Source organism: Saccopteryx leptura, chromosome 1 (genome assembly GCF_036850995.1).
Source record: "Saccopteryx leptura isolate mSacLep1 chromosome 1, mSacLep1_pri_phased_curated, whole genome shotgun sequence".
Classification (NCBI taxonomy): domain Eukaryota; kingdom Metazoa; phylum Chordata; class Mammalia; order Chiroptera; family Emballonuridae; genus Saccopteryx; species Saccopteryx leptura.
The window spans coordinates 391,462,516-391,480,470 of NC_089503.1; the positions used below are offsets into that span (position 1 = coordinate 391,462,516).

At 60.3% G+C, this 17,955-nt stretch overlaps 2 protein-coding genes across 4 annotated transcripts; both read left to right on the top strand.

Annotated features, from left to right (window-relative positions):
* On the top strand, positions 1–5,205 carry NRM (nurim). 2 transcript variants are annotated; one of them, XM_066359920.1, is made up of 4 exons: positions 19–200; positions 755–951; positions 2,522–2,698; positions 3,835–5,205. In XM_066359920.1, the coding sequence occupies exons 1-4, from the start codon at positions 68–70 to the stop codon at positions 4,111–4,113; spliced, it is 786 nt and encodes a 261-aa protein (XP_066216017.1). In that variant the 5' UTR covers positions 19–67; the 3' UTR covers positions 4,114–5,205. The 2 variants fall into 2 exon arrangements, with proteins under 2 accessions (XP_066216018.1, XP_066216017.1); XM_066359921.1 differs by lacking the exon at positions 2,522–2,698 and having other exon boundaries at positions 1–200.
* A 164-nt stretch (positions 5,206–5,369) lies between these two features.
* Positions 5,370–15,709, top strand: PPP1R18 (protein phosphatase 1 regulatory subunit 18). Of its 2 annotated transcripts, none has more exons than XM_066359918.1 (4): positions 5,370–5,816; positions 6,568–8,191; positions 12,900–13,101; positions 14,864–15,709. In XM_066359918.1, exons 1-4 carry the CDS (start codon positions 5,758–5,760, stop codon positions 14,881–14,883), a joined length of 1,905 nt encoding a protein of 634 aa, XP_066216015.1. In that variant the 5' UTR covers positions 5,370–5,757; the 3' UTR covers positions 14,884–15,709. The 2 variants fall into 2 exon arrangements, with proteins under 2 accessions (XP_066216015.1, XP_066216016.1); XM_066359919.1 differs by having other exon boundaries at positions 5,370–5,566.
* Positions 15,710–17,955: the final 2,246 nt, after the last annotated feature.

A 17,955-nucleotide genomic window follows, 5' to 3' on the forward strand; every position in this document is an offset into this window, starting at 1 on the left:
GAGGGGCGTGGCCTGCGGCCGCGGGAACCCAGAGCCCGCCCTCGTCCCCACCCCTTGGTTTCTCGCCATGGCTCCAGCCCTGCTCCTGGTCCCCGCAGCCCTGGCCTCGTTCATCCTGGCCTTTGGCACCGGGGTGGAGTTCGTGCGCTTCACCTCTCTCCGGCCTCTCCTTGGAGGGATGCCGGAGTCCGGAGGTCCAGGTGAGCGGGAGGGATAGGGGCGGGGAGGTGGAGCCGGCGGAGAGGGAGCGGGGCGGGGCGGGGTTTTGGACGAACGACCGGGCAAGCTCCGGAGTTCCAGGGAACGAAAACCGAGACCGGCTCCGAGGAGCAGCAGCCGGAGAGCCCCGAGAGCTAAATTAGGAAGTCGGGGGTTAGCGGTTTAGAGAGGAGGGACAGTGGAGGACTGAGGCCGAGGGAAAAAGGGCAGTATGCCGAGTTTGCTAAGGAAAGTGCCTTGTGGACAGGACTATGGAGAAGACAGTAAAGAAGGGAACATCTGGCGAAGTGAAATAAAAGAGGCAAGGGAGGCCTCTCCTGCCATGCCTTTGTGACGACCCAACAGGAACCATGCTCCCCAGCTCTGGGAAAGAGAGAAAAAACGGAATGGTGGGGAAAGGCTAGAGAGGGGAAAGGCCTTAACGCTCGTGAAAGCAATAGGGGACATGGCCCGGGACCCGAAGAGGAGAGGAGGGTGGGCATGTTTTCCACTATCTTCTGTGCTTTTTTCTCTTTTCTTCTCTATCTCCCCCTAGATGCCCAACAGGGCTGGTTGGCTGCCTTTCAGGACCACAGCGTGCTTGCTGCTCTGGCTTGGGACCTGGGGCTCCTGCTCCTGTTCGTGGTGCAGCACAGCCTCATGGCAACTGAGACGGTGAAGGCGTGGATGTCCCGGTATTTCGGGGTTCTTCAGAGGTCGCTGTATGTGGCCTGCACTGCCCTGGCCTTGCAGGTAGAAGGCCCTAGATGCTGAGGCCCTAAGGGAAACAGTCTGGGAAGGAAGCCCTAGATTGCAGGGGCAAGGACCTTAGGCTTCTTCTTTCTTTAAAAAAAAGATTTTATTTATAAATTTTGGGAGAGTGAAAGGGTGGGAGGAGCGGGAAGCATCAACTTGCAGTTGCTTCTTCTATATGCCTTGACTAGAGCAGCCGGGGGCCTTAAACCAGTGACCTCAGCATTCCATTTTGGTGCTCCAATCCACTGCACCACACCATAAGTCAGGCTAGGCTTCTTTGTTTTATATTGATTGATTGATTGATCGATTGATTGATTTTAGAGAGAGAGAGACTCACCAATTTGTTGTTCCACGAATTTATGTATTCATTGGTTGATTCTTGTATTTGCAGGGATCAAACCTGCATCTTTGGTGCATCAGAACGGTGTTCTAAGCAGCTGAGCTACCCAACCAGGGCTAGAACCTTAGACTTCTCATAAGTGTGGGTTTAGGAGAACTGAGGGTATTCAGAACTCTCATCTCAGCTTCTGTTCCTCCACAGCACACACCCTACTCTTTTTTTTTTTTTTTTTTTTTGTATTTTTCTGAAGCTGGAAACGGGGAGAGACAGTCAGACAGACTCCCGCATGCGCCCGACCGGGATCCACCTGGCACGCCCACCAGGGGCGAAGCTCTGCCCACCAGGGGGCGATGCTCTGCCCCTCCGGGGGCGTTGCCCTGCCGAGACCAGAGCTACTCCAGCGCCTGGGGCAGCAGCCAAGGAGCCATCCCCAGCGCCCGGGCCATCTTTGCTCCAATGGAGCCTTGGCTGCGGGAGGGGAAGAGAGAGACAGAGAGGAAGGAGGGGGGGTGGAGAAGCAAATGGGCGCTTCTCCTATGTGCCCTGGCCGGGAATCGAACCCGGGTCCCCCGCACGCCAGGCCGACGGTCCACCGCTGAGCCAACCGGCCAGGGCCCACACCCTACTCTTTATCAAGACAGGTGGTGGCCTGACCTGTGGTGGCGCAGTGGATAAAGTGTCGACCTGGAACGCTGAGGTCGCTGTTTTGATACCCTGCACTTATCCGGTCAAGGCACATATGGGAGTTGATGCTTCCTGCTCCTCCCCCTTTCTCTCTCTCTCTCCTCTCTAAAATGATTTAAAAAAAAACCCCAAAACACAAAGACAGGTGCACTGCTTGCCATTCCCTAAGCGTGCACGCCACCTGTGTGTTCCCCTCTGCACTCCGCCCGTGTCCTGCTGGAGAGTCTCTCCTTAACTCTTTCTTCCATAGTCCTACCCTTTCTTCCAAGCCTAGAGGAGGCTTCCCAGTGAGCACCCTCGGTCTTCCCTGCGGGTGCTTAGCGTAGGCCACTTTGTGCACCTCTCTGGTCAACTTCGTCCATCCCATAGCTCCTCGGGCACGGGCAGCCACCCTTACATCCTTGGGACCCCGCCCAGCACCGTCCATACGTGTGCTGAGTATTGGCTGGTGACGCTCGTGGGCACAGTGGGGAGAGCTGCAGGCCACCTGGGAGTAGGGGAAGCCTGTGGGCCTTGGTGTCCCAGCCTGTCTTCCCTCCCCAGCTGGTGATGCGGTACTGGGAGCCCGTCCCCAGAGGCCCTGTGTTGTGGGCAGCTCGGGCTGAGCCCTGGGCCACCTGGGTGCCGCTCCTGTGCTTTGTGCTCCACGTCATTTCCTGGCTCCTCATCTTCAGCATCCTCCTCGTCTTCGACTACGCCGAGCTCATGGGCCTCAAACAGGTGAGGCTCCCAGACCCCTATTTGATCTTTTCTGGAACGCCTCTTGCCTTTCCAAGGATTTCCCTGCTCCTCCTGCGCTCTCCTACCTTCTTCTTTTTATTTTTTAGTGAGAGGAGGGGAGGCAAAGAGACAGACTCCCACATGCACCCCGACCGGGATCTACCCGGCAAGTCCACTAGGGGGCAATACTCTGCCCATCTGGGGCTGTTGCTCTGAACCGAGCTATTTTTCTTTTCTTTTTTTTTTCTTGTTTTATTTTTCTTCTGAAGCTGGAAACGGGGAGAGACAGTCAGACAGACTCCCGCATACGCCTGACCAGGATCCACCCGGCACGCCCACCAGGGGGCGATGCTCTGCCCCTCCGGGGCGTTGCTCTGCCACGACCAGAGCCACTCTAGCGCCTGGGGCAGAGGCCAAGGAGCCATCCCCAGCGCCTGGGCCATCTTTGCTCCAATGGAGCCTTGGCTGCGGGAGGGGAAGAGAGAGACAGAGAGGAAGGAGGGGGTGGGGGGTGGAGAAGCAAATGGGCGCTTCTCCTATGTGCCCTGGCCGGGAATCAAACCCGGGTCCCCCACACGCCAGGCCGACGCTCTACCACTGAGCCAACCAGCCAGGGCCTGAACCGAGCCATTTTATTAGTGCCTGAGGTGTGGAAGCCACAGATCCATCCTCAGCGCCTGATGACTACTCGCTGGTACCTATCCTGCCGAGGCTGAAGGTGGGGAGAGAGAGAGAGAGAGAGAGAGAGAGAAGAGGGGGAGGGGGAGAGAAGCAGATGATGGTCACTTCTCCTGTGTGCCCTGACCAGGAATTGAACCCAGGACATCCGTACACCAGGCCAACACTTTACCACTGAGCCAGCAGCCAGGGCCCACATACCTTCCTCTTGCTTTTGCTCCCGTACCTGCCTTTCTTCTACTGTAGTCTCCCCTCAGCCTTCCCTCAGAGGCCAAAAACAATGGGCCTGCTGTGGCTGAGGAAGGGTCGTGACCCAGAAGCAAGGGTCAGGGACTCAAGACTTAGAAGTTCTTGGCCCTGAGTTCCAGAAGGAGGGTGCCCGGAAGGGGAGGAACAGGCGGGCGGCTAGGTTGTGAAAAGGGCAGGACTCCATTGCTAAGCTGCTCTCCGGCTCCTAGGTGTACTACCACGTGCTGGGGCTGGGTGAGCCTCTGGCCCTGAAGTCCCCCCGGGCCCTGAGGCTCTTCTCCCACCTGCGCCACCCGGTGTGCGTGGAGCTGCTGACGGTGCTGTGGGTGGTGCCCACCCTGGGCGCGGACCGGCTCCTCCTCGCTCTCCTCCTCACCCTCTACCTGGGTCTGGCTCACGGACTGGACCAGCAAGATCTCCGCTACCTCCGGGCCCAGCTGCAGAGAAAACTGCACCTGCTCTCCCGGCCGCAGGATGGGGAGGAGTGAGGACCTGACCGCGTTCAAGCCCTGGACTTCCTCAGCCCCTCAGAATTCAAATGCCTGGGCATCCGGGCCTGCTTCAGACCAGAGGGCCCAAGCCCACGGACTGAAGGAGCTGCCCCATCCATGCCACTCCCTGGGTCCGTCCACATGCCCTACGTTCTGGGTTTGGGCACTCCAAGGTCCACTTCTCACCAGCCAGGAAGAGGGGGTGGGGAACATATAGGTCTTCTCACAGTTTAGGGTATGACACTCCCTCCCCAACCTCCTCGATAGGAGGGTCCCGCTTGACCACTCCCTTGGCACAAGTAGTGGCCTCAGCACCTGGCTCCTCAGAGCTGTCTGTCCCAGGGTCCGCAGGTTGGACAGTAGTGGCCGCCCTCCAGGCGGAGTGTCTTGCATTTCCATCTCCACCAGCCTGCTGGCTGGCCTCTTCGCTTCTTTAGGCCCCGCCCCTGGGTTCTGTCCTTGAACTTCGTTGAGAGGATTCTCCCGCTCTTAATTCGAGGGGCTGAGGGCTCCCCGTTCTCCGGAGGAGCCGCATCGCCGGAAAATAAATTTCAGCCTGGTTTTTCTGCATAGGGTGAGCCTTCTGTTGGTGGGTCTTAAGCTACAGGGCAGAGTTTGGGAAGGACGGCGAGCCCGAGCCTGGGCGCGCCAAACTCGAGTCTGGGCAGCCACCGCGCCCTCTGGCGACCGCTGGGCAGCGGCCACTCCCGGAGGACCCACCCCACCTTCCAGGAGCAGCCCTGTCCCCCTTCCTCCACATCCTCCAATGTTCCCGGTGCAAACCAGGGAACCCAAGGGAGAAGGGAGCTAAAAAGAGTGGGCAGCAGCTCCGGGCGCCCCTCCCCAGGGGCACCCCACTCCACGGGCTCCCCAGTGCCCGGGACCCCGCAGCGACAAAGGCTGGCCCGGGAGGCCGGAGCGTGGGGAGGAGCAGCAGGAGATGGGAAGGGCGGGCCCCCGCTCCGAGCAGCTGCTGCTTCCTCCCCAAGTCCCTCGAGGGGCCTGAGTCACGAGCCGCCGCCCTGGGTCGGAGGGGGGTGGGGAGTGTCTGGACCCCTGGGTTTTCCGGGGCTACCGGGCAGGAGCGAGGTGAAGGGACCCCCACGGACCCAAAGCGTAAAGTTAGGGGTGGCGGCGGGAGTTGGGGAGCCTCGGGCCGAGTCGCACGCGGGGCTGGTAGGAGCGAGGCCCCGCCCCCCGCGGGCTCCGCCCCGCGCCCCCTTCCCACTCCCCATTGTCCTCAGACAAAGCGGTCGCCGCCCCCCGCCCGGCCTCTAGGTCCCTGTCTCCGTCCCTCCTCCCGGGCTCCCTCTTCCACCATCCCTCCTCCCGCTCCTCCCCGCCCTCCCGTCTCCGGATCTCCCTCGATCCCTCTCTCTCCTCCTCTTCCTCTCGCCTCCTCTCCGGACGCCCGGCTCCTCCGCGGCCCCTCCCCTGGGAGCCCCGCAGCGTGAGTGGACCGAGGGGCTTCCGACCCGGGGAGGGCTGTCTCCGAGCTCCGTCCTCGCTCGCGTCCCTGGCTGACCGGACCTGGGGGCTGACTGCTCTTTGTGCCGAGATTTGTCTGTCCGCGCGCGGCCGGCGCGGGGCGGGGATGGCTGACGATGTCAGGGTTCCGTGAGAGCGGAGAACCGGCCCAGGATGCGCGGGCTCCGGAGCGAAGAGGCGCGGAGCCGGCCCTCCGCGCCCCTGGGTCGCGGGTACAGCCGGCGGGGAAGCGGGAGCTGGTGACGCGCCGGGGTGGGGGTGGGGGGGTGGACGCCAGGGTTCTGGGAACGCGCTGGCAGCCCCGCGCCCGAGTTCCGAAAGTCCCCGGGGGAGGGTATTTCCCCTGACCCGCCCTGGGGCGGGGGCGGGGTCCGAGCACAGCTGGAAGGGGCGCCTGGACCGCGCGGAGACGCGCCCGGCTGCCTCCGCAGAGCTCCCTTTGCCCCGCTGACCCCCCGTTTCCCTTGAGCCCCTGGATCTCTCCACGCTCCGCCCCTGCTCCCGGACACCCGCTCGCGTCCGGCCGCCCCACCCCGGCGGGGTTCCCTGACCTCCGTCCACACTCGCCGCCCCCCGGGTAGCGGGGCGGCCGCCTCGCCCGAGCCCTGCGCCCTGCTCCTCTGCCCCTCTCTCCCCTCTCGGCTCTCACACCGACTTCCCTTTTTCGCCCTCCTCTCCTCTCACATCCTGGGACCGTGTCTGACAGCCAGTGACCCTGGGCTGCCGAATCCGAACCCCGCTCTCCCTCTGCCTCGTCCCCTCCCCCCGCCGCCTCTCTTCTCTTTCTTGGTTTTCCCCTGCCTCTGACCTGCCTCACTTCCCTCTTTCCCCCTCTGTCCTCTGTCCCTCCGCCCCTCTGCCCTTCTCTGGGTCCCCCTCTGCCTTCCGCTCTCGCTCCTCCCGTCCCCAGGCTCGCCCCCGGGGCCTCTCGGTAGCATCGCCTTCCTGTTCTCTGCTCCCCAGCGCTCCCCACCCTCACCTCAAGGCGACCATGGCCACCATCCCCGACTGGAAGCTCCAGCTGCTAGCCCGGCGCCGGCAGGAGGAGGCAGCCGTTCGTGGCCGGGAGAAGGCGGAGAGGGAGCGCCTGTCCCAGATGCCAGCTTGGAAGCGGGGACTTCTGGAGCGCCGCCGTGCCAAACTCGGTCTGTCTCCCGGGGAGCCTAGCCCTGCGTCTGGGACTACAGAGGCCGGACCTCCAGACCCAGACAAGTCTGCGGTCCTCCTGGAGGCCATCGGCCCGGTGCACCAGAACCGATTCATTCGGCAGGAGCGCCAGCAGCAGCAGCAGCAGCGGAGTGACGAGCCACTTGCGGACCGGAGGCCTGGGCCTTTGGAGACCCGGGAGTGGAGACCCAGCCCTGGGGAGACGCGGGATTCAAGCCCCAAAGGAGGAGAGTCCAGAGAAGAGCGGCTCAGCCCCAGGGAAGCCAGAGAGAGGAGGCTGGGGGTAGGGGGCGCCCGAGAGTCGAGCCCCAGGCCCTCGGAGGCTCGGGACTGGAGGCAGAGCCCGGGAGAGGCCGGGGACAGGTCCAGGCTGTCAGAGGCGTGGAGGTGGAAGCTGAGCCCCGGGGAAACGCAGGAACGGAGTCTGAGGCCCGTGGAGCCTCAGGAGCAAAGCCCCAGGAGAGGGGAGGTGGTGGACAGCAGGCTGAGTCCAGCGGAGTCCGACAGCCAGCAGCTGGGCCTGACAGAGACCCCTACGTGGAGGCCTGAGTCCGCAGAGTCCCGAGAACAAAGTTTGCTACAACCAGAGGCATCGGCAGGGAGGCCGGACTCGGGAGGAAGACGGCAAGACAGCCCGGAGGAATGTGGGAGAAGAGAGGACAGGCCAGCTCCAAGGCTGGCCCCCGAAGAGGTTACGGGGCCGTCGGAGACCCCGACACCGGATGCTGGGGACAGCAGCAGCGGCTCGGGAGCGGTGTGGGCGGCGGAACGTAGGCCCAGCCCCGTGGAGGACGGCGAGGGGGACTTGAGGCTGACACAGGGGTGGAAATGGATCCTGCAGGCGGGGAAGGGCCGGGAATGGACATCCAGGGACCCAGACACTCAGACTCAGAAGCCAGCGCCTCCTCCCGAGGCTGCTGAGAAGCCTCTGGGGCCTCTCCGTGCAGAGGCTGAGAAGGAGGCGGCAGGGGCCCAGGGCAGGCCTCCGGGCGCCCTGCAGAACCGCTGCGCTGTCCCCTGCCCCCTCCCACCGGAGGAGGCTGGGACTGGAGGCTCGAGACCGCAGGAAGAGGAAGCCGCGGAGCTCCGGCCCCCACCCTCAGCCCCTCTGCCTCCCCCGGCCCCAGCCCCAGCCCCAGCCGCCCCCCAGTCCCCTGGGGATCCCCTGATGAGCCGGCTGTTCTATGGGGTGAAGGCAGGGCCAGGGGTGGGGGCCCCCCGCCGCAGCGGACACACCTTCACAGTCAACCCCAGGCGGTCTGTCCCCCCGGCGGCCCCCGCCGCTCCAGCCGCCCCTGATGCCGTGAGCGCCGGGAAGAAGCGGTACCCGACCGCCGAGGAGATCTTGGTTCTGGGGGGCTACCTCCGCCTCAGCCGCAGCTGCCTGGCGAAGGGGTCCCCTGAAAGGCACCACAAACAGGTAGGGAGCGGCCCCAGCCAGACTTCTTAGAAGCCCACGCGCCTGTTCCCTCTGGGCTCTGAACTTCGTGCTGTTTTTTCCTTCTACACCCCTGTCTGCTGGTCTCCCCCTCTTCTGGTGACTTCCCGCTCCCACCCTCCCTCCTCTGCAGACACAGGCCTCCTTCTCGGAGCCCCCTCTGCCATTGATTTCCCAGCCGGAGAGCCTGCCCGCAGCCCGGTGCTGGCCCTGGGTGTGTCCGTCCCAGGGTGTGCCCACGCTCCTTACTCTCTGCTCCCTCTGGCTATGAGGTCTCCCGCCCCCATTTCTTTCCTTCCTTTCCTCCGAGTGTGTGACCCAGCCCAGCCCAGCTGGTGGGAGACCAGCCAACAACTCCTCAGAACCTATAGGGCAGGGTCACGGGGTGAAAGCCCTCCCAGACTTCCAGGGGAAGAATGTGGGGGGCAGGGAGCCTGGGGAGGCGGAAGCGGTGGCTTGGGGGTTCTAGGGAGACACAGAAAGAAGTGAGTGGAGGACGGCCTCACAGTCCCGAGGAAAAGGGAGCAGAGCGGAGTGGGGGGGGCCTCCAGGGACCGGGGCGGGGGGGGGGGGGCAGTGGAACAGGGCTGGCCCAGAGCAAGCCTGCCCCCTGGGAGAGACAGCACACTGGGGCCATTTAAAGTGGTGACCTCGGGGTTGCACACCCCCAGCTGGGCCACTCCTTCAGACAGTGCTCCCTTCTCTCTTGGGACAAGAAAAGCCTTCTCCTCTCCAAAATGTCCCCTCCTTCCTCAGGACTGGCAGAGCACCCGGTTTTCCCCTGTCTTCCCGCCTCCCTGGCCTCTTCCCCTTCCCCTCCCCCCCGTGGAAAAAGAGAGAAGTGAATTTGGAGGCACTACTGAGAACAGGGAGTCCCAGGCAGGCGAGTTGAGGACAGGGGTGGGGACCGAGGCCAGCAGAGGGTCAGAGGTTAGACTGGAATCAGGATGTGCAAGAAGGTGGGAGAAGCCAGGCTGATGTCGTCTCTGGCCTGGCCCCGCCCCCGCCACTTCCTGAGTCCCTTCCCTTCACACCAGTGTCTGAGGGAGGTCCCTGCACCCCCCCCCCCCACACACACACACATCCCGTCCCCGCCAGTGTCTGAGGGAGGTCCCTGCACCCCCCCCCACACACACACACATCCGTCCCCGCAGAGACTGGGGGAGCCCTTTCTAGTCTCCAGTCCTCAGCCCCCAGGTGACGTCCTCAGATCTGTTTCTGCGTCCTCAGTATCAGTGGGAAACCACAGGGACCAGAGACCCAGGTTAAGTTTAGGGGAGGGGGTGTCATTTGATCCCCCCTCATTCCTCATCACCAGAAGCTCCCGCCGCCAGCCCTGAGCGGGGCCGGAGTCGCCCCAAGCCTCTGAGCACGCGGGGAGGCGGGTCAGGAGCTGCCGGGGTGCAGCGCTCAGGAAAGTCACTTCCTAGGGAGTTAGCTGGCTGGCGCTTCAGGCGTGGGGAGAGGCGAGGGAGGCATGGAGATTGGGACGGAACGCCCGGGGGGCCCCCGTGGTGCAGGGCAGGACCTGCGATGGTGCCCGGACCTAGGTCGGGGAGCTGGGGAGCCGGAAGCAGGTCGCCCAAACAGGAAGGCTGGGGCGGGGGCCGGAAGGCTGGTGGGGCCGCGTGGGGAAGGAGGCTAGGCCCTGGCCCGCCAGAGCCGCGCAGGATGTGGTGAGAGAAGGAAGCAGGGCGGGGTGGGGGGAGAAGCTGCGAGCCCCCCGGACCCACAGCACCCCCCTCCGCCCCCTCTGCTTCAGGGCCAGGAGGACCCCCACCCTTCAATCCCGTCTTCCCTAAATAACTCGTCTGCAGGCTAATTCTATCAGCCGTATTCTGGGAAACCCCACGTGGGCCGCCGGAGCCCCGGGCGGGGGCTGGGGCTGGGTGGGGGTGGGGTGGGGGTGGGGCCTCCTCAGGGACCCTCCCCTCTCCGGCCCCCTTGTGACCTTATATAGCTGAGAGAGGAGCCGGTGAGTCACCCCCTCCGACCCCCCACCCCCACCCCGTGCAGGCTGTACATTCCTGGGAAGCCCGGTCAGAAGACGGGGAAGGGGGGAGAGAAGCGGGGAGAGGGGAGAGGGTCGGACAGCAGATAAGAGGAGTCCTTTTTTAGAGCGGCTACTAAACGGCCAGCGCGCTACCCTGAAAGGGAATGGGGAAGGGAAACAGACATGGGCTCCCAGACCGGGCGAATCTGTCCCTAACAGAAAACGGAAGTGGTGTCTCCTGAGAAGCTGGGCTGTGAGGTGGCCGTCCCTGGGTTCTCACAGCTGTTTCACAGATAGACTGGGGTGGACTGTCTACAGGCTGGGCCCCTTCCCCACGGCTCCCCCGCCTCCTCGGCCCTCTGTGGGACCTCGTCTGAGGCCTGGGGGCACCCCTCCTCCGTACCCAGTGACAGCAGGCACAGAGATAGTAAGTAAGGTCTCTGATAGGTCAGGAGGTGGTCATGGGGGGAAAAGAAAATAGAACAGGGATAAGAGGAAGATAGAGGGCTAGGAGGGGAGAGGGTGACGGTGACAACTTTATAATGGGGTGATGGGGAGACAGGAAGCCACGGGGACGTTGGGAGGGAAGAGTGCGCCAGGAAGAAGGGGAACAGCCAGTGCAAAAGCCCTGAGGTGGGATGCCCCCCCCCCCATGGCCGGTGTGGATAGACGGAGGACGCCCAAGAGGTGAGGGTGGGGTCGCACAGGAACGGCATCCTGGAGGCTCTGGTCAGGCTCTGGCTTTGGCCCCCAGAGAGATGTAGGGTCTGGAGCCAAGCAGTGACAGTCCCTGAGTCCCTGCTTCCTCGTGGGGACCATACATTAGCAGCTGCCTGCCCAGCCACCCTCCTGGGCAGGCTCCTCTCACACCCCAGCCCCTGCGGGGATGCAGGGACCCAGCCCCAGGTCTCCCGGGATGCCAGGGAAGAGAATAGACCGTCTGGACCTTTCCCGGCCGTTCACCTGGGCTCCTCCTGCCTGTCCCCCTGTAATCGCTTTGGCTCCCAGGTTAATCTCACCTTGCCCCTTCCCCCTGAGCTTCTTAGGAAGGCAGAGGGAAGGGTAGAGCAGCAGTGAGAACAGCTGGGCGCGCCCTGTTTACTACGGAGGAGTCTCTCTCCACCCCAGGTCCCCTGTCTGGTGCTGGGGCTGGTGCTTTGCCTCTGTCTCTGTCTTTGTGTGTGCCTTCTGGTGCACTCTGCACCCTACCCGGTGTTTGTGTGAACTTTTCCTCTCTGCCCTGGTCACCTCTGGCTGCACCGTTCAGGGCCTCAAGGGCTTATCATTTCCCCTGTGTGTGTGTGTGTGTGTGTGTGTGTGTGTGGGAGGGGACACACTGTTTCTGGATCTCTGTTGGTCTGCCCTTGCTTTTGCTTGAGACTAGCCAGCTCAAATCTCACCTCCTCCAGGGAGCCTTCCTGGTTGGCCCAGGGCCCCCAAAGACTCAGTTCTGATTACAGAACTTATTTCCATGTTTGTTTGTTTTTATAATTTAAATTTTTATTTATTGAATTTTAGAGAGAGGAGAGAGGGGGCAGGGGAGTGGGAGGCATTATTTCCTCATACTTGCTTCATGTACGTGCCTTGACCAGGCAAGCCCAGGGTTTCAAACCCTGTGACCTCAGCGTGCCAGGTCGACGCTCTATCCCCTGCGCCACCACGGGTCAGGCATTATTTCCATCTATTTAATTTCTACTTACTCCTCTGCCTCCCACACTCTAAAGCAGGGATCCCCAAACTACGGCCCGTGGGCCGCATGCAGCCCCCTGAGGCCATTTATCCGGCCCCCACCGCACTTCCGGAAGGGGCACCTCTTTCATTGGTGGTCAGTGAGAGGAGCACATTGACCATCCCATTAGCCAAAAGCAGGCCCATAGTTCCCACTGAAATACTGGTCAGTTTGTTGATTTAAATTTACTTGTTCTTTATTTTAAATATTGTATTTGTTCCCGTTTTGTTTTTTTACTTTAAAATAAGATATGTGCAGTGTGCATAGGGATTTGTTCATAGTTCTTTTTATAGTCCAGCCCTCCAACGGTCTGAGGGACAGTGAACTGGCCCCCTGTGTAAAAAGTTTGGGGACCCCTGCTCTAAAGGGCTAGGAACCTGGTCCGGCATGACTCACCTCTGCGGCCCAGGCCCCTGCCAACAGTTCAGGCTCAAGTCTGATGTTTTTGAAACGATGTGATGGGAGAGGGACAATCTGGGATTAGAGTGCCAGCCTCAAAGTGAAAACCGGAGCCTGACCAGGGATGGCGCAGTGGATACACAGAGTGGACCTGACCAGGCTGAGGTCACCGGTGGGAACCCTCCAACCCACCGGGCTTGCCCGGTGGAGGCACAAACAAGAAGCAACTCAACCGCTCACAAAAATGATAATTTTTCAAAATGAATATGAAGTGATAAAATATCCCCTCATTTTTGTGAGCAGTCAGTATGAGCTAATGCTTCCCGCTTGAACTCCCGATTCTCTCTCTCTCTTTCTAAAATCAATAAATAAAATCTTTAAAAATAAATAAAGGAAAACTGGGTCCCAGAGTAGATGGGAGGATCAAATCAGCAGGGTGCCCCAATCCCGCCCCAGGCCCCACCCGGCACCGGCGGCCCAGGCCCTGGCCCTGTCCCCACGGGGCACCTGCAGTCTGGGGACCGGGGACATCCGGCTGACCTGCCTCCTCGCCGCCCCTCCACCCGCAGCTCAAGATCTCCTTCAGCGAGACGGCCCTGGAGACCACGTTCCAGTACCCCTCCGAGAGCTCGGTGCTGGAGGAGCTGGGCCCGGAGCCGGAGTCCCCCAGCGCCCCCAGCGCCGCGGCGGCCCAGCCCGACGACGACGAGGACGAGGAAGAGCTGCAGCGGGAGCTCCTGAGCGGGCTGCGAACCAAGGCGCTGATCGTGGGTGAGCGGGGGGCGCCGCCTGCTGTCCGGAGCCGGCACTGCGGTCCTGCGGCACAGGGGCGGGCAAGGCTGGCGCTTGGGGCTTGTCAGGGCCTTGGGCTGGGTTCGACCTGCTCCTTTAACAAACAGGTGGGGGAAACTGAGGTCCTGGGAAGCGAAGTGCGCATCAGGTCTCCAGTTTTAAAGCCAGGGTTCTCTCTGAGCGCTCTAAGTGTGGTTTAAAACATAGGGCTTGGGTCCGTCGGGCCGAGTTTGAATTCTTCTCTTTTGGTTGTGACCTGACCACCGTTGGCCTCAGTTTATTATTTATGAAATGGGGTTTATAATAACTATCTCCTGGAGTTGTTGAGGGGGTTAAGTGATATTTATTTATTTATTTACTTTGTATATTTTTTGAAGTGAGAATCCCACATGCGCCTGACCGGGGTCCACCCGGCATGCCCACCAGGGAGCGATGCTCTGCCCCAGCGTTGCTCTGTTGCAACGGGAGCCATTCTAGCGCCTGAGGCGGAGGCCACGGAGCCATCCTCAGTGCCCAGGCCAACTTTGCTCCAATGGAGCCTTGGCTGCGGGAGGGGAAGAGAGAGACAGAGAGGAAAGAGAGGGGGAGGGGTGGAGAAGCAGATGGGTGCTTCTCCTGTGTGTCCTGGCCGGGAATCGAACCTGGGACTTCCACATGCCGGGCTGACGGCTGAGCCAACCGGCCAGGGCCGAGGGTTAAGTGTTGTTGTTTTTTTTTTTCTTTTTTTTTTTTGTATTTTTCTGAAGCTGGAAACGGGGAGAGACAGTCAGACAGACTCCCGCATGCGCCCGACCGGGATCCACCCGGCACGCCCACCAGGGGCGCCGCTCTGTCCACCAGGGGGCGATGCTCTGCCCCTTGGGGCGTCGCTGTGTCGCGACCAGAGCCACTCTAGCGCCTGGGGCAGAGGCCAAGGAGCCATCCCCAGCGCCCGGGCCATCTTTGCTCCAATGGAGCCTTGGCTGCGGGAGGGGAAGAGAGAGACAGAGAGGAAGGAGGGGGGTGGGGGTGGAGAAGCAAATGGGCGCTTCTCCTATGTGCCCTGGCCCGGAATTGAACCCGGGTCCCCCACACGCCAGGCCGACGCTCTACCGCTGAGCCAACCGGCAAGTGTTTTTTTTTTAAAGATGATTTTTATTTTTATTTTTTACAGAGACAGAGAGTCAGAGAGAGGGATAGATAGGGACAGACAGGAACAGAGAGAGATGAGAAGCATCAATCATCAGTTTTTTGTAGCGACACCTTAGTTGTTCATTGATTGCTTTCTCATATGTGCCTTGACCATGGGCCTTCAGCAGACCGAGTAACCCCTAGCTTGAGCCAGCGACCTTGGGCCCAAGCTGGTGAGCTTTGCTCAAACCAGATAAGCCCGCGCTCAAGCTGGCGACCTTGGGGTCTCGAACCTGGGTCTTCCGCATCCCAGTCCGACACTCTATCCACTGTGCCACCGCCTGGTCAGGCAGGTTAAGTGGTTTTTATGAAGCACCTAGGACCATGGCTGGACATTGAATTACTTAACCTCACCAAGAGTTATTGTGAGATAAACCAGTTGTAAGAATGCCTGGCACAGAGTGTGAGCTCAGTGGGTATGGCTGCTATTACTGCTAGAGCGGGCACTCACGCTGTGGACGACAGTAGGCAGCTTCCTTATGCCAACTGGCCTTCAGTGCAGGGAGCGGGTGGGGAGGGCGGGAGGCACCGGCCCTCACTCACTCTGTCTTTATTGCCTCCTCTCCCACAGACGAGTCCTGCCGGAGGTGACCCTCCACCCGCACAGGGGCATACCTCTCTCCTTCCCAGAACCGCAGGCCCTCGATACCAGCACATTCAGAGCAGACGAGCCTGGCAGGGAAGGGCAGCCAGCATCTTCCAACTTGCTTCCCTCATCCCGTGTCTAGGGACAGAGCCCAAATCCCACCCTCCCCGCAGTCCCCAGTGTGAGGGTGTCAGGTGTGCTTGTGCCCCCTAGATGAGCCGGGTCCCCAGGTGGGAGCCCAGAGCTCCCTGGGGGTGCAGGCGGACAGCCTCCTCCATCTCCGTGGGCAGAGAACACTCGCCCTACAGCCTTCCCTGACTGCCCGCCAGCCCGGGCCCTCCTCCCTCCTCTCCCTGGGGCCCCGGTCCTTCTGCAGGCTCCTCTTTCTCCTGCCCCATTGTTTACAGCTCCTGCCTCCTCTCCGGACCACAGCCTGGTTTACAAACCCCCCTGCTCCCCCCACCGAAGTCCCAGGTTTACAAGCCGTGCCTACCTTCCACGCCCACGCGGAATGCTTTCCACTGGCCCTGCACTGGCCTCCCTGGGAGTGTCCTGGGGGCGTGGCTCCTTCGCTGTTGCTGAGTAGTATTACTGACCTCAGTGTTCCCCGGGAGGGAAGGCTGGGAATCTTAACTCCGTACCCACATCTGTACCCACATCTGGTTATTTAATTCTCTTCCTCCCAGCGGTTCACGAGTGAATTGTAAGGGTGTGGAGTGTGACTAATGAAACGCCTCAACTCTCCTGCCCCACCTCTTTTTCCTTTTCAATCGCCTGTGATTTTTTTTTTTAAAGAAGACAAAAACAACTTTTCATAATAAAGTGGATCTCTTTCCAATTCTCCTGCTGCTTCTCCTTTTTTTGAAAAATAAAAAGAAAAATTAGTTACTGATTTTTTTTTTTTTTTTTTTTGTATACGGAGAGAGACAGACAGACTCCCGCATGCGCCCGACCGGGATCCACCCGGCACGCCCACCACGGGCGACGCTCTGCCCACCAGAGGGCAATGCTCTGCCCCTCCGGGGTGTCGCTCTGCCGCGACCAGAGCCACTCTAGTGCCTGGGGCAGAGGCCAAGGAGCCATCCCCAGCGCCTGGGCCATATTTGCTCCAACGGAGCCTTGGCTGCGGGAGGGGAAGAGAGAGACAGAGGAAGGAGGAGGGGGGTGGAGAAGTAAATGGGCACTCCTCCTATGTGCCCTGGTTGGGAATCGAACCCGGGTCCCCCGCACGCCAGGCCGACGCTCTAACGCTGAGCCAACCGGCCAGGGCCCTAGTTACTGGTTTTTAGAGAGAGAGAGGAAGGGAGAGGGAGAGCGAAAAATGTAGATTTGTTGTTCCACGTATTTATGCATTCATTGGTTGATTGTTGTATGTGCCCTGACTGGGGATCGAACCCACAACCTTGGTGTATCAGGACGATGCTCAAACCAAATGAGCTACCAGGTTAGGGCTGCTTCTACTTTCTGGGGGGGGGGGGGGAGGTTGTATGTGGGGGAGGTTCTGGGTCTCTCCTTCCAAACCTCTGCCATCTTCCTATTGGCCAGCAAGAGGAAGGGGGCGTGGCGGTGGGAGGGAGAATGACAGGGCGAGATCCGGAGCTCAGCGCTGACATAGAGAAAGTGCCTCGAGAGAGCCCTGCACCCGCTCGCGGGGCTGGTTTGAGGAAGGGCCCTGAAAGTACCCACTAGACATGGCAAGTGCCACAAGGGCAGACTGTTGGCTGGGTTTAGCCCTACACTTGGCATCTAGTAGATTAAAAAAAAAAAAAAGGCGGCCCTGGCCGGTTGGCTCAGCGGTAGAGCGTCGGCCTGGCGTGCGGGGGACCCTGGTTCGATTCCCGGCCAGGGCACATAGGAGAAGCGCCCATTTGCCTCTCCACCCCCCTCCCTCCCTCCTCTCTGTCTCTCTCTTCCCCTCCCACAGCCAAGGCTCCATTGGAGCAAAGATGGCCCGGGCGCTGGGGATGGCTCCTTGGCCTCTGCCCCAGGCGCTAGAGTGGCTCTGATTGCGACAGAGCGACGCCCCGGAGGGGCAGAGCATCGCCCCCTGGTGGGCAGAGAGTCGCCCCTGGTGGGCGTGCCGGGTGAATCCCGGTCGGGCGCATGCGGGAGTCTGTCTGACTGTCTCTCCCCATTTCCAGCTTCAGAAAAATACAAAAAAAAAAAAAAAGCATGTTTCTAGAATGAATTATTCGACAAAGAAAAGGGTAGATGAAAAGAGGTAAGAAATTGGAAGCAGAAGAAATTAGAATTGCAGGATTCCAGCATTCAGAGGTCTATCGCAATGCAAGCAGCCAGGTAGTGTGTGATTCTGGCTAATCCAGGCTTGTTTACTCCAACACCCAGGACCACCAAGTAATAAATCTGAAGAATACAGTGTATGTGCAGACATTCAGGGTCCTGGAAAGGAGACTCCTCTGACAGAGAACAGGTTTTCTTTTTTTTTTTTTTTTTTTTTTGTATTGTTCTTAAGTGAGAAGCGGTGAGAAGCGGTGAGAAGCGGTGAGGCAGAGAGACAGACTCCCACATGTGCCCAACCGGGATCCCCCTGGCAAGCTTACTATGGGGCGATGCTCTGCCCATCTGGGGCCGTTGCTCCATCGTTCAGCAACCAAGCTATTTTTATCACCTGAGGCAGAGGCCATGGAACCATTCTCAGCACCTGGGCCAACTTTCTCCAGTGGAGGCTTGGCTGTGGGAGGGGGAGAGATAGAAGCAAGAGGAGGAGGGGTGGAGAAACAGATGGTCACTTATCCTGTGTGCCCTGACTAGGAATCGAACACAGGATATCCACACACCGGACCAATGCTCTGCCACTGAGCCAATTGGCCAGGGCTGACAACAGGTTTTCTTAAAGGTTTATGATCCATTGCTATTCCATGGCTTTGTTGCCCGAGTATAGTCGATATTGAGAGATTTTCCCATTTCAAAAAATTTTTATCTCCTAAAAATGTGGAAGAGCTATTGATATATTTTATTTATGGGGTTGGTTTTTTTAGTTCTGCAGGCTAGTAAAGACGTGGTTCAGCCCTGACCAGTTAGCTTGATTGGTTATAGCATTGTCCTGAATTGCAGAG

Coding starts and splice junctions, on each gene's coding strand:
- NRM (XM_066359920.1), top strand. CDS start 68: ATGGCTCCAGCCCTGCTCCTGGTCCCCGCAGCCCTGGCCTCGTTCATC. Junction 952..2,521: donor GCACTGCCCTGGCCTTGCAG/GTAGAAGGCCCT, acceptor TTCCCTCCCCAG/CTGGTGATGCGGTACTGGGA. Junction 2,699..3,834: donor AGCTCATGGGCCTCAAACAG/GTGAGGCTCCCA, acceptor TCCGGCTCCTAG/GTGTACTACCACGTGCTGGG.
- PPP1R18 (XM_066359918.1), top strand. CDS start 5,758: ATGCGCGGGCTCCGGAGCGAAGAGGCGCGGAGCCGGCCCTCCGCGCCC. Junction 8,192..12,899: donor CTGAAAGGCACCACAAACAG/GTAGGGAGCGGC, acceptor CTCCACCCGCAG/CTCAAGATCTCCTTCAGCGA. Junction 13,102..14,863: donor AACCAAGGCGCTGATCGTGG/GTGAGCGGGGGG, acceptor CCTCTCCCACAG/ACGAGTCCTGCCGGAGGTGA.